This window comes from Carassius gibelio, chromosome A24 (genome assembly GCF_023724105.1).
Source record: "Carassius gibelio isolate Cgi1373 ecotype wild population from Czech Republic chromosome A24, carGib1.2-hapl.c, whole genome shotgun sequence".
Lineage (NCBI taxonomy): Eukaryota > Metazoa > Chordata > Actinopteri > Cypriniformes > Cyprinidae > Carassius > Carassius gibelio.
Genome location: NC_068394.1, coordinates 696,176 through 711,173, shown reverse-complemented (window position 1 = coordinate 711,173; position 14,998 = coordinate 696,176). Strand labels below are relative to the sequence as shown.

The following is a 14,998-nucleotide window of genomic DNA, read 5'->3' as shown; positions in this document are numbered from 1 at the left end:
CAAACAGTTGTGCATCCCAATATTTATGTGGAAACCAGTAGTCATGCATATAAATTATATATTTACACATTTTATTATTTTTTTTTTATATAATGACATATTAAATCATTTTTATTAAATATAAAAAAATCATATTTTGTTTTAAATTGTATTGGATAAGATCAATGTACTGACCCCCACTCCCACAAAAATAAATAAATAAATTAAATACAAAATATATAAATATATAATATATTTAAAAAACAAATAAAAATGTTAGATGAACTGAAAAAAAGTTAACTGAAATAAAATTAAATATAAAATCTATATATTTGAGCTAGTTTTCGATGGCAGACGCATTGAACGCATCACAACAGATACTAAAGTCAGTGACAGAGACGAGGAACGAGTGACACACACACACACACACACACACACACACACACACACACACACTGTCAGTGCTTCTGTCTGCTTTTACTGGAGCAGAAACACAAGACATGCAGGAAAACAGGCTCAACCTACAGGAACAAAGCACCCAGAAATGTCAATCCTGTCATAATTCATGTCGTTCTGAACCTGTAAGACTTCGGTTAATCTTCAAAACAACTTAAGATTCTTGTTCAGCTAAAACTGAAATCTGTTCATCATATAAAGCGATCTTATCTCTTTACAAGACTTGAATTAAACTGCTTGATTCATATGGATTCGTTTTGCAAAGGGTTTATGACAGGTTTGGGTTTTTTGGTTGTCTTTCAATAGAGGGACAGAAACCTCTCAGGGGTCGTTAAGAAAGCCTTAATTTGTGATTAACTTTAGTTTTATGGGTTTGGAACAACATGAGGGTGAGTCTGGGTTATTATCTATAAGGGATATCCAAAACGAAGACTATAAAATACTTTTTAAAATAAAATATAAACATGAACTGAAATAAATTAAATAATATTAAATATAAAAATTGTTAACTTTTTTAAATTGCATAATAAGTGTTAATCAAAATAAACGAACTATAGAAATTAAACTTTGAATAAAATAAAACAATTTATAAGAATAAAATAAGCATTAAATGAAATAACGTATTTAAATTAAATAAAACTTAAATAATAAAAATAAAAACAAAATAAAAATTAAGTGGAATAAATGTAACTATAAAAACAGAAATGATTTGAAACTTAATTTATTTACTTTTTAATTGGTTAAGTAAAACTAAATAAACAAAACTTAAAATTAAAACGAAATAGAAACTATATAGATATGTTTTTTTTTTTTTATAATACATTTTTATTTTAGCCAGTTTGCAGGTCGACCTTGAAGTAAAATATCTCAAACGAAAACCTAAAAAAAAAAAAAAAATCACATTTAAATAAATTAATAAACTCAATAAAAAATAAGAAAAACAATAAAATCACTTAAAATTGAAGTTAAAATAAAAACCAAAACAGAAAACCCAATTCAAAATATTATGAAAACCTGTAATAGTATTTTTAATGACACAATTTTTTGGGGGGGTGAACTGTCCCTTTAAGAGTTGCTGTAGGGAAACAGGAGAGAATAATGATTTTCAGATGTTGCTTGATGGAAAAATAATCTTTTGAAATATAAAAGTGTGGTGCTGAATAAATAAGCTTCGTAGCAGACTGGAATGGAGCGGATGGAGAAATGGCTGGCAGGAAGCTCCAGGCTGTTTGTGTCCCTCAAGGCCGCTCGCTCTGATTGGCTGAGCCTCAAAACCACAGCCAATCAGACGCAAGACTGGAATCATGAGCCAAAACTGTGGCGATGCTAAACACCGGATCTGGATTCATCCAGAAAGAGAGGAGCGCCTCAAACACACACATGCATTAACCTGCGTTTCTTCTGAGGATAAAAGCAGGAGGTGGAATCAAATCTAATAAACTTGTGAAATGAAATTGATGCCCAATGACACGCGCTCTCTGAAAGATGTCAAAGCAAGCATGAATAAAACAAGCATCAACCCAACTTAATAATGCATGTTGTAAGATGCACTTGTCGATTCTTTATTGTTATGCATCCCAGCATGCTCCAGGTGTTTGTGGATGGATAACTGCGCTCATGAGAAGGACCTCGGTGACGTCTGACAGCGACAATTAAAGCTTCACATCTCGATCCAGAAGCTTCTGATGCGTTTTATCACCAAATAAATCTTTCTTTAGAGTCAGATGTTCAAATGTTGGATTCGGACACTATAAATATATCACATGGTACTGCTATATTATTCATACACCGTCTAAAATGAAATATGACACCGTTACATTTTTTAATAAATAGTAGAATGTTTTTATAACATGATTTCAAAAATGAAGAAATTTTCTCTTTGCATATTAATTTTAGTTTAACTTTAACTTTTACAATTATATATATATATATATATATATATATATATATATATATATATATATATATATATATTATGGAAGGCCATTTTCATCATGTAATACTATAATAGAAAACAACAAACAACAATAATAACAATAATTGTAATGGTCGTGAATGAAATATGACCAAAAAATATATATTTAGCATAAGAAGTGTGTGAAAAAGAACCAGTGTTAATTTGTTTTGTTTTTTTGTTTGTTTTTTTTTACTTGATTTTTCAGTTAAAATTTTAGTAATTTGGATGTTTAGGTTTATATATTATGATAAAACCATTTACACCATGGAACAACATAAAATAAACAATTAAATTTTTTATTTGTTTAATCTGTATTTTTCTTTATTTCATTTATTTTAATACAACAATTTAAACTTAATGAAAATGAGAAATATTAATTTTTTTATATTTAAATTTTGTATTATATTCACTAGTTTTAGTTTAGTACATCAAGTTATACAAATCATATTGCTTTGGCAACTCGCTGAACTAAAATAATTTTTTAAGGTTTTTAATATTTTATTTCAAATAAAGTTTATTTTATTTCAGTAATTTTCTTTTTATGGTTTTAGTTTTTATTGAAAAAAAAAAAACAAGCGACCATATATATATATATTTATATATTTAATTTATTTAATATTAATTTTATATATATTTTTTAATTTTTTTACATTTTAAATGTAATTTTATGCAAATCATCAAAACACAGACTTCCATTAGAGAAAGGACAACATCCTGTCTGATAATATGGTGGGCGGCAACAGTTGCTAAGGTAGGACTGGTAAAACTACAGGAGCTTTAAGACAAACTACAGGACAATCTGGAGCCAACAAGTCATATTAGCAACTAACAAGCAGCTAAAACATCTTTCATACATCCAAAAAGGGCTGCTTACCTCGTTTATCTTTTCCAAAGTTAATGTACGGAATAACACGAAGCAAAAGGAAAGATAAGGGAATATTTTAGTGTTGGTCATCTCAAACCACTATTCAACATGGAGGAGAAAACACAAGAAATACAAGTAACTTTCACACTGAACTCGACGTCTATCTGAACTCTAAAAACAATCTTTATTCGTATTCAATCGAGCCCTCAAGGCAGGCGTCTGGGCTGAAATATTGATTTCATTCAGATGTGAAGGATAAAGCTGTGAGGTTATGGTGAGAGGATGCACAAACACAGAACCGTGATGCATCACTCAGTCGCACTAGACGTAAAACAAACGGCCGATCGCGCGAGTTGCGTTGTGTGTGTGAAGATAATGCACATCGTATGGTGGTGAAACAGAGATAAACCTTGTGCAGTCAACGGGATTCAACAGAACTGGAGCGGTTTGGGGATGACATGATGAGCTCATGGAGAAAACTACGGCAAATAATGTTCTTCCTCAGAATTTCTGTCTTGTTTTCCAGTAAAAAATATCTAACATATTTAAATCAAGAAATGTTTACTTGAGAAGCAAGGTGACAACAAAACAAGGTGATAAAAAAAAATCTAAATCAAGTGAGTTTTTTTATTTTTATAACAACAATTATCTGTGGAAGCCTGTTTTCCGGCTCTGGAAAAAAAAAAAAAAAAAAAAAAAAGTTGTTGCGACTTTTTATCTCACAAATCAGACATTTTTTCACAGAATTGCATCATATACACTCGCAATTGTGAGAAAAATTTCCCTTTGAATTATAAAGTCAAAATTACAATTGCAATTTTGACTTTATAAGTTGTGATTTGAGTTTATATTACGCAATTATGAGATAGAAGTCAAAATTGCGAGATAAAAACTTGCAATTTTGACTTTATAAGTTGTGATTTGACTTTATATTATGCAATTATGAGATAGAAGTCAAAATTGCGAGATAAAAACTTGCAATTTTGGCTTTATAACATGCGATTTGACTTTATATTATGCAATTATGAGATAGAAGTCAAAATTGCTAGATAAAAACTTGCAATTTTGACTTTATAACATGCGATTTGACTTTATATTACGCAATTATGAGATAAAAGTCAGAATTGCGAGATAAAAAGTTGCAATTTTGACTTTATAACATGCGATTTGACTTTATAATAGGCAATTATGAGATAAAAGTCAAAATTGCGAGATAAAAAGTTTGCAATTTTGGCTTTATAACTTGCGATTTGACTTTATAGTAGGCAATTATGAGATAAAAGTCAGAATTACGAGATAAAAAGTTGCAATTTTGACTTTATAACTTGCGATTTGACTTTATAATAGGCAATTATGAGATAAAAGTCAGAATTACGAGATAAAAAGTTGCAATTTTGACTTTATAACTTGCGATTTGACTTTATATTACGCAATTATGAGATAAAAGTCAGAATTGCGAGATAAAAAGTTGCAAAAAGATGCTAAGTGTTGTTTTCTGAAATTAAGTGAGATTTAAATATTAAGTTTTGTTTTTTGAAGAATGCATCAGAATGAAATGAGTTTACACTTAAAACAATAATAACACAAAAACGGGTTAAGAAACTAACAGTCAATTATTTTTCCTGGTCTCATTGTTAGATATTTTTTTCCTGTTTTAAACACAAATTCACTTAATTAAAAAAGACCAAAAAAATCTAAACATTCTTAAATGAAGATACATTTACTTAATATGCTAAATGATTTAAGATATGAAAATATATATATATATTTTTTTTAAACAAGAAGAAATATCTGTCAATGGGAGAAGAAAATTTAATATTTTTCCAACCCTACAGGCAGATTTTTTTTCAAGCATAAACTCACTTTATTTGGGGGAATATAAGACTTAATATCTTATGTAATTTTTCTTCTCAAAGTAAGTAGATCCTGATGTAAGAAAATGTAGATATTTGTACTGGAAAAAATGATGATATTATGTCTTGCTTTCTGAAAATTAAGTGAGTTCATGTTTAAAACAATAAAAATATCTGCGAATGGTGTCAAAAATGTTTTGCCTTTGAAGTTAATTTTCTTGTGTTAAGCATAAACTCACTTAATTTTCAGAAAGTGGGACTTAATATCTTAATACATTCTTCTTCGTAATTACATCTACATTTACGTATTTAGCAGACGCTTTTATCCAAAGTGACTTACAGTGCATTCAATACATTTTTTACTAGCATGTGTGTTCCCTGGGAATCGAACCCACAACCTTTTGCGCTGCAAACGCAATGCTCTACCACTGAGCAAAAGGAACATTAAACGTTTTGATTGTGTTGACAAACATACTGAGTAAGAAACTTTTTGCAGTGAATACTAATAGAATAGTTCTACTAAAAAAAAGAATAATTTACTCACTTCTCATGTTGTTTCAAATATGAGAGATGTTGGACGAAATGTCAAAATTTCTACATCAAGCTCTGACAAAATTGTTGCACGGAAAACTAAATCTAAACATACATTATTATTCAGTTACCACCCTTAAAAAATAAGATGCAAACAGCATGCAGTGATGTACAAACGTGACAAAACAAATGATGTCCAGAGTAAACTAAAGCAAAAGGACGCACCTCGTATTCCTCTTTGAAGCCGTAACCCTCGGCACACTTCATCTGCGTGATGTGCTGGAGGAGATCGGCCACACGGATGGCCGGATGAAGCTGTCCCGTCTGATATGGGACATCCACCGCCTCGCGCTTCTTGAAGGAGTGAGTGTGCGACTGAACCAAGCTGCTGGTCTCGCTGTTCATGGTGTGGTTTTCATCTGACGGGAAAAACGCAAGGGAGAAACGGTCAGCAAACTCAAACGGCGAAGGACTGGATGAGCAGTAGGTTGACGACTACATGAAGAGATGAGCACAGAACAACAGGTGAGTCGAGTCCAAACATGTGCATAAACAGAACCAACAAAACCAAGCCGTCTGTTCTAGCTAAAGAAACTGGCTATCCGATGTCAAAATGAGGTCGCACGAATGGTGAAATGGTGATGTCTGGATGTGGCACCTTCACGACAGGGTTGGGAACCAATACCAAAAGAAAGCACATTTGAGGATGCAGGTGAGTGAAGGGTGTCACAAATACTGTATGCATGAAGTCACGGGTGACGCCATGCTAGCTAATGGGAGGCGAAATGCGACACAAGGCCATGCGAGAGAGGCGACACGGTTTGAGGGGAGAGGGGGGAGTAGATCCCACTGACAGTCACCCCCAAAAAACACAGGGCCGATTGGCAACTTACCATTAATGGGCACTTTTTAAGAGGATACATAGGTTAAACGTGAAGAAAGAAAACAGGAAGAGAGAGGAAAAAGGGTGTAAGCAACAAGATAGTTGAAGCAAGAGCAGCTACACATGAAGTCCAGAGAGTATCTGAGGTTCTGACTGACTTCCTCTGAACCGTCGGAGGTGTCGAAATGAAGGAATGAGACGAGGCCGAATCTGAACCTGCTCGACGCTCGGGTTCCTCAAGTACAAATCCCATTCAGATCCTTAAACTTGATACGTTTGTAGCGGTAACGGATACAACTTTCTAAACCGACCTAAACGAGTCCTACACGCGACTCAAGCCGGGATTTCAACTAAACAACTTTCAACGTTTTACTTTTCTTAAGATCTTATTAAAATTTCCAGGCTGGAATTTCAACTAAACAACTTTCAACGTTTTACTTCTCTTAAGATCTTATTCAAAATTTCCAGGCTGGATTCTAAGTCCTCAAGTAACATTTTCGCATTAAACATCATTTTATTTCAACACTGAAACAACAAAAGACAATATTTCAACCACTTTCAATGTTTATTCAATGTCTTGAATCAGTGTTGAATTTTGTTTCAATCAATTTGCATCAGTTTTGCTAATCAAATTGACACCGCAACATTGTTTCAACGTTTTACCTTTCTTAAGATCTTATTAAAATTTCAAGTCTGAGTTCTAAGTACTTAAGTAACGTTTTTTGCATTAAACGTCATTGATTTTCAACATTCAGGCATTATTTCAATCACCTTTCAATGCTTTTTCAACATCATGGATCAAGGTTGAATTGTTGTTGAATTTTGTTTCAGATTTGCAAATCAACGTCGATATTGCAACTTTGTTTCAACGTATTACCTTTTCTACAAATCTTGTTAAAATTTCAAAGTTAAATTCTATGTATTTTGGTTAAGTTTTTTTTTTTTGCATTAACATAAATCAACATTATGGATCGAGGTTTAATCACTTGAACGTTTTTTTTCAAAGTTGATTTCTATGTATTCTGTTAAGCTTTCTACAACCTTTTTGCATTAAATGTCATTGTTGTTCAATGTTGATACATTTTTTCAACCACATTTCAACGCTTATTCAACGTCATGGATCAAGGTTAAATCAGTGTTGAATTTTTTTAAATTTTGCAAATCAACGTTTCAATGTTATTTTTTTTTTTACTATTGAAAAAAAAATTAATGTTTATTTCTAAGTATTTTGTCGACCTTTCTGCAACCCTTAATACGTAACTTTTTTTCAATGTTGAAACAACTGACAATATTTCCACATTTCAACGTTTGGTCAATGTCACATATCAAGGTTGAATTGGTGCTGAATTTTGTTTCAGTTTTGCAAATCAAATCAGCATTGTTTCAACGTTTTACTTTCCTATAGATCTTATTAAAATTTAGAGTCTGAATTCTTACTTAAGTAACGTTTTCGCATTAAACGTCATTGATTTTCAACATTCAGACATTATTTCAATCAAACGTCTTGGATCAGTGTTGAATTTTGTTTCAGTTTTGCAAATCAACCATGATATTGCAACATTTTTTCAAGGTTTAACCTTTTTTTTTTTTTTTTTACAAATCTTGTTAAAATTTCAATGTTGAATTCTATGTATTTTGGTAAAGTTTTTGCAATAAATCAACATTATGGATCGAGGTTGAATTACTTGAATTCACTTTCTTAAATCTTTTTGCATTAAATGTCATTGTTGTTCAATGTTGATAAATTTTTTCAACCACATTTCAACGCTTATTCAACGTCACAGATCAAGGTTAAATCAATGTTGAATTTTGTTTCAATTTTGCAAATCAAATCAGCATTGTTTCAACGTTTTACTTTCCTATAGATCTTATTAAAATTACAAGTCTGAATTCTAAGTACTTAAGTAACGTTTTCGCATTAAACGTCATTGATTTTCAACATTCAGCCATTATTTCAATCAAACGTCATGGATCAGTGTTGAATTTTGTTTCAGTTTTGCAAATCAACCTTGATATTGCAACATTGTTTCAAGGTTTTATCTTTTTTTTTTACAAATCTTGTTAAAATTTCAATGATAAATTCTATGTACATGTCTTCTCTAAGACATTCTATGTCTTTTAAGTGGATGAATGGGAAATATACTTCCTGAACCCAAGATCTCATGTAATATCGTGATTAGGAGCCATTTTTAAAAGTGATAGATTAGCATTAAAATAGGTATTGTTATAAAAACAGACTCTTGACATGTGCACAATTGATTTTAGAAAGACAAAGTGTGTTTTAAATACTATCGTGAGCATAAAGAAGACACTGATGGAAATGACCATGGGTTGCTTTATTCGTTCGTGCCACACTGTCACTCCCCCCTCATCCGGTCCACATTATCTGTCCATGCACATGAGAGGTCATAGACATACGTGACGTCACACAATGCGGATGGGATGGGGTGAAGCCTCGGCTCGGGGAGGAATAAACCCTCAAGTCTCACACAGAAGAGAAAAGCAGGCAGGTATGAATGTGAGGAAGCGTCAGATCTACTTCCTGTCTGTCTCTCGTCAACACAAACAAGCTGTTCTCAGGACGCCGTCATGTGTGGAGACAGAAGCAGAGGTTTTCTCACCTAAGATTGCGGTCGGCACGAAGGGATCTGCTCACGGCCGAGAGACGTGCAGAGGTTTACAGAGAAGAGAAAAGCGGTTCAGTCCACACTGATCCAGATCAACAGGTGGCCATACAGACATAACTGGTTACCCACAAACCCCATGAAATGGTTGGACATGCTTTACTGGTTAAACAGTTGATACCCTTGAACAAAGAAAAAGACTGTAAAATGTAGAAGTTAACACCATCGTTTAAAAGTTTCGGGTCGGTGAGATTTTTTAAACGCAAAGTTATTTGATTCTAAAACACTGTAAAAATGTCTAAATATTATAAAAATGTAAATCATCTGTGTTCTGTGTGAATCTGTGTTAAAGTGTAATGTATTTCTGTGATGCTCCGCTGTATTTTCAGCATCAATCCTCCAGTCTTCAGAGTCACATGATCTTCAGAAATCATGAAAATATGATTATTTACTGCTCAAGAAACATTTCTGATTATTATCAATGTTGAAAACATTGATATTTTTGTGGAAACTGTGATACATTTAATTTTTCAGGATTCACAGATGATCAGAAAGTTCAAAAGAACAGCGTTTATTTGAAACAGAAATCATTTGTTACATTATAAATGTATTTATCGTCACTTTTTAATTAATTTAATGCGTCCTTGGTGAATAAAAGCAGCATCAATTTAGTATCGTTGAAATAATTTAGAGTAACTTTATTTTTTTACTTATTAGTTTATAGTTTGAAATTTCTGTTTTTATATAAATTTTAGTTCAAGTTTTAGTCATTTTTATTCATATACATTTAATTAATATATCAATTATTATTATTAATGTATCAGGTTAAACTCAATTAATAAGAGAAAAGTTGTCTTAGCAATTAGCTAAAATAAAACTAGTTCGTAAAATATTTTATTTTTGTAAAACATATTTTAGTTTGTTTAGTATATTTCAGCTGACGTTTATTTTATGTTTCAATAATTGTTTTAAAATAGTAGCTGAATTTTTATTTTATTTTAGCATATTAAATATATTTATATAGTTTATTTTATTTCAAGTAATGAAAAGTTTTATTTTAATGGGTTTTATGATAGCTGAAATTAAATAAGCTTTTAAAAATATTTTATTTTAGTATATTTAGTGTATTTTAATTCAAGTTTATTAAAAAAAAAATTGTAACGATAAACATATACTGTTAAGTGGTACATATAGCATATAGATGAACTCAAAGTTGTGGATGTGGGCTAAAACAACTCTGATTGTGATTTCATGAGGTCTATAAAGCTCAGTTATTCAACAGATGTGACAAAAGCAGAGCAGTTTCAGACAGAAAAGCGTGAACATGCAGAGCTTTACCTGGATAGTAGGAGTTTGGCACAGCGGTGCTCAGTGTGTTAGTCTTCAGGGTGAACGAAGACGGCGAGGAGACAGCTTTCAGAATAAAGAAGCAGTCAAGATGTGATGAGGAAGCAAATAAACAGCACATCTGAATTCTTAAAACACCAACAAACATTTAAATGTGACTTACATTTCTATATGCATCAAAGATGTCACGGTACACTTACTAAAATAACCTTTATTTGTATTTGGATGCCATTTTAACCTATGTACCAAATATAAATTGGTATATTATTATGCCACGTACTATTGTAGCGTTTGCTTAGATTTTGAATTAGATTTTAATTATATATTTTCCATTTTATTTTAATTTTAGTTAACGTTTTAGTCGTTATTTTTGTGTTTTTGTCATGTTTTTAAAATATTTAATTTGATCAAGTATTAACATTTTATTAATATTTTGAATTAGATTTGATTTTAATATGTTCTGTGTTCTCTTTAGTTATAGTTACAATTTTAGAATTTTTTTTATATAATTTCTTTTTTTTAATATAAAATGTTAATAATGTTATTAGCTAAATAAAAATAAATGAATAAAACAAAACTGTTCAAGTTTTGTTATTATTAAAATTGTAATACATTTTAAATTGTTATAGTTTTATGAATTCAATTGATTCGATTATTAACATTCGATTATAGAGTAAAAATGGTTAAAACTTTTAAACAGAAAAAAAGAATAATTAAAATAAATAAATAATACAATTTCATCGGAAACTATTATTGATACAACTTTTATGATTTTTTTATTTATAAAGTTTTATCAATTCTGTTTATGATTTATTAATTAATTATTTTCATATATGAAAAATGAAAAAATTTCATAAGGTAATATTTTTGTTAAAAGTTTTATTAATTTTTTTAACTATTAAAACTGCAGTTGATTAGCCAGTCTTTTTATTATTAAAACTTTTTATAATTTTTTTATTAAAACAGAATTTAAAAAACATACCGATCTCATAGGGTGCTACTTATTTATGGTAGTTTAGTTTTGAACCAGACTTCATCTGAAATCAATCTTCAGAAGCTGAACGATGCAAAACCTGCTACAGAATATCTGAGGACAAAGTGGCAGGAAAGGAGAAGAGCTATGATTGGCTGAGTGAAGCAGGTGGGCGGGGTCAGACACAAGCTGAGTTCTGATTGGCTGAGTGAAGCAGGTGGGCGGGACAGACAGATTCTAAGTGTCAGATCTCATTCATGTTCATGCTTAATTCAAACAAGACACATCAGATCACTTTCCGATCCTTTCTGTGTTTGAAAGGACAGCTTCTGGCTGGACTGTGGTGTGATGCTCAGAGACTCACAGCGTCCGTTCAGGTTGTGTGTGTCCATGAATGAAATGGCCTCGTCGCAGCTGGTGCCCTGCTCAGCGTAGCTCTTGTCCATGGAGTTCACCATCACCGTCATCTCCTGCCTCGTGCTGCTCAGCGTCTCCTTACGCTTCTTGGCCAGTTTCCTTCAGGAAAGACACACACAGATCACTGTCTGCAGAACTGTGAGAAGTAGACTGGTGCTTCTCTGTGTAAGAGCTGCATTCATGAAGGGAGAAAAATGTCATTCAAAATTGCACAATTTAGGCAGAACTAATTATTATTATTGCTAAATAAAAATCACAGACACACAAAAAAAATATTATTGCAATATTTTACTATTGTAACAAGATAAAAGAATAGGCTATCTAGAAAAAAAACTTTATAAGGCTGCACAATTTAGCAATTTCTTGTATTTTTTTTATTATTACTTCTGTATGATTTTATTTGTAAAATAACAAATATATAATGACAATATTTTTACTTTATAGAAAATACTGCACAGTTTAACATAATATTTTGTTGTATATTTGTGATTTTATATCAATATAACTATTTAATAATAAATAAATGAAAATAATAAACAAAATAAGAAATAGTACTATTGTAATTTCACTATTGTTATATTTCACTATAAAATAAGAAATCAAATAAAAAAAATTAAGAATATTTAATAAAACAATAAAACAAATAATATTTATAAAACAAAAACAAAAAAGCAGCACAATTTAACGATAATTTTTGTGATCAATATACTTAACCACTTTCATTATTATTACTAAACAAATATTAAACAAAACAAGAAGTTACAATAAAAAAGGTAAAATTACAAAACTACTACGTATAATAAAATTAAATATAAATTTAATGACTAAATCCAGCATAGCATATAGAGCATGCGTATTTCACTAAATCACAGCCTTTATAAAAACGAATAAACTGCGCTATTCGCGCATAGTTGGACGCTTGAACATTTTGAGTTTACTCGCTTCATTTGCGTGTGAAACTCACTCCGCTTGCTACGTCATAATCACATCACTACTAGAGCAAGCTCCTGATTGGTTGACGAGGTGTGAATTTTCCCCAAAGTCACTCACTCACGCGATTCGTGCAAAATCACACGTTACGCACATCTAACCGCCTGAAATGCTCAATTTGCGCAAAACACATCATTCATCCCGCCTCATTCGCACGAATCGCATCGCAGGATGTCTATTCGCGTCTTTGCATTGACTTAACATGTAAATCACTCACGTTTAATGCTTCATTCGCGTCTGCTGTGAGCCATACTTTGGTTTTACTTGAGTTTCAAAGAAGGTGAATAAGAGAGTTGTCCAAAAGCGCCCAGCATGAGTGCGTTTCTGTTTCTCGATGAGAACGGCGATCCTGTTAAAGACACTCATCTCGCTCTCTTCAGCTTTAAAATAACGGAGGCTTGGAGATGATGACACCCAGTCAAGGGAGGCTGATGCAATATTAGTCTGTATTTGGGTTTACACTACTCAGGTAACTATTTATCTATCTATCCAGGTATGAAAGTTACATTTTTCTAATAAATAACATTAAATTATCTTTATATAAAATATAAGTAAGTTTAAATTCAAAGTAATATAAAACATTATTCATAATTTATATTTTAAATATATATATAAGTAGATTTAAACATTACTTTTAAATTACATTTTTACTCTTAATATATATTTATTATTTATTTATTTAAAAATTAATATTATCTTACAAATGTTTATAGATTTAAATATTAAAAATGTATTTATATGATATTTCAAGTGCATTTAAATATTAGATATATACTGTATGTACATATTTTATAAATTACACACATTTTTTATATTAGATATAAAAATATTTATTATACATTATATGTGTTATATGTAACAAACACACACACACACACACACACACACACAGACACACACATATATACATATATATATATATATATATATATATATACACACACACATACATACATACACACATTTATAAATCTAGATAAATAGTATTTTCTGTATATTAAATACTCAATAATATATATAGATGGTAACGGAGATGGATTTTCCTTAAAAATAATTTCTGGCTAAGCTCTGCAGTTGGCACAAGCGAGGAGGTTTAATGCGGCCATCTGCACACAGTGGCAGTAAATGAGAGCACTATGTGTTTTGGGGGCCACTGGTGGTTTAGAGCGATCTGTGCTTCCTCTCGGGTCTCAGGGGTCTGTCGGGGCCCATCGTATCTTTAATGGAAACCAGCGCAGCGACTCGATGGATCCTGTCCGGCTTTAAGTGGTCTAAAACTGAGCGGCGATGCCTGGACAGACCTGAGCTGCACATTAAACATAAATAAATTAAAGTGAAGCCATTTCTCTGCTTCATCCGCAATTCGAGCTTTCACAAATGGAGAAACCCTTTATGCTCTCCATCATAGAGGCTCTGAGTAACACACACACGCATGTTAGCGCTCCTGAATCAATTGAATTAATTGTTCGCTTGATTGTTTCTGAACGAATCGTTTGAACAAATGATTCAAATGACTCATTTATAAAGAGAATCACCTGTCGCCACCTACTGGTGCAACTATGTAACAGCAGAAAGAATCACCGCAATTAATACAAATCAACTGACTCTTTATATACTTTGTGTGTGTTTGTGAATTAAATATATATTATGATCGATGTAGTATTTAACAATACACAGTTACGATAAATCTTGAAATGCAGAAAAACACAATGTATTTTTGTCTGTAGCATTTCTAAACAGAGTCTGTCCATATGCTAATAAGGCATAAGCCTGTTCCCTCAAACTCCAACGCTATGCTAATTTATTTCCCAATTATTCCGATCTGATTTACTACAATGGGATTTCTGAGGTAATAACACTTCAAAGTGCAGAGATCGGGAGACTAAATCTCTGGTGTGACGCGCACTTCTGATCTACAGCGCCTTGTCATCATCTAAATTGGCATACATTTCAGACGCTCGTATCTGCAAAGATTTGTCCTGGAGCTGACATTCTCACGCTACGCTTAAAAACAAACGAGAATCTCCGCAGAAAGCCCTGGAACATGACAGATGCACAGCAATTACTGGTTTCCTCGCGAGTTCAGCAGCGCTAGCAGGGCCTTAGCCATCACGTCAGTGTCA

At 31.8% G+C, this 14,998-nt stretch overlaps 1 protein-coding gene across 9 annotated transcripts in view; it reads right to left on the bottom strand.

The window, feature by feature from the left end:
- The window catches only part of LOC127946067 (receptor-type tyrosine-protein phosphatase mu), a 161,278-nt gene that overhangs the window by 23,495 nt on the left and 122,785 nt on the right, over nt 1-14,998 (bottom strand). For 3 of the 9 annotated variants that reach the window (XM_052542358.1, XM_052542357.1, XM_052542360.1), the window contains 4 exons: nt 11,833-11,984; nt 10,487-10,561; nt 9,146-9,172; nt 5,867-6,060 (listed from right to left, as the gene is read on the bottom strand). In XM_052542358.1, coding sequence (XP_052398318.1) covers nt 5,867-6,060; nt 9,146-9,172; nt 10,487-10,561; nt 11,833-11,984 — 448 coding nt within the window. The remainder of the gene's footprint in view (nt 1-5,866; nt 6,061-9,145; nt 9,173-10,486; nt 10,562-11,832; nt 11,985-14,998) is intronic. The other 6 variants (XM_052542364.1, XM_052542362.1, XM_052542359.1 and 3 more) reach the window with 3 other exon arrangements.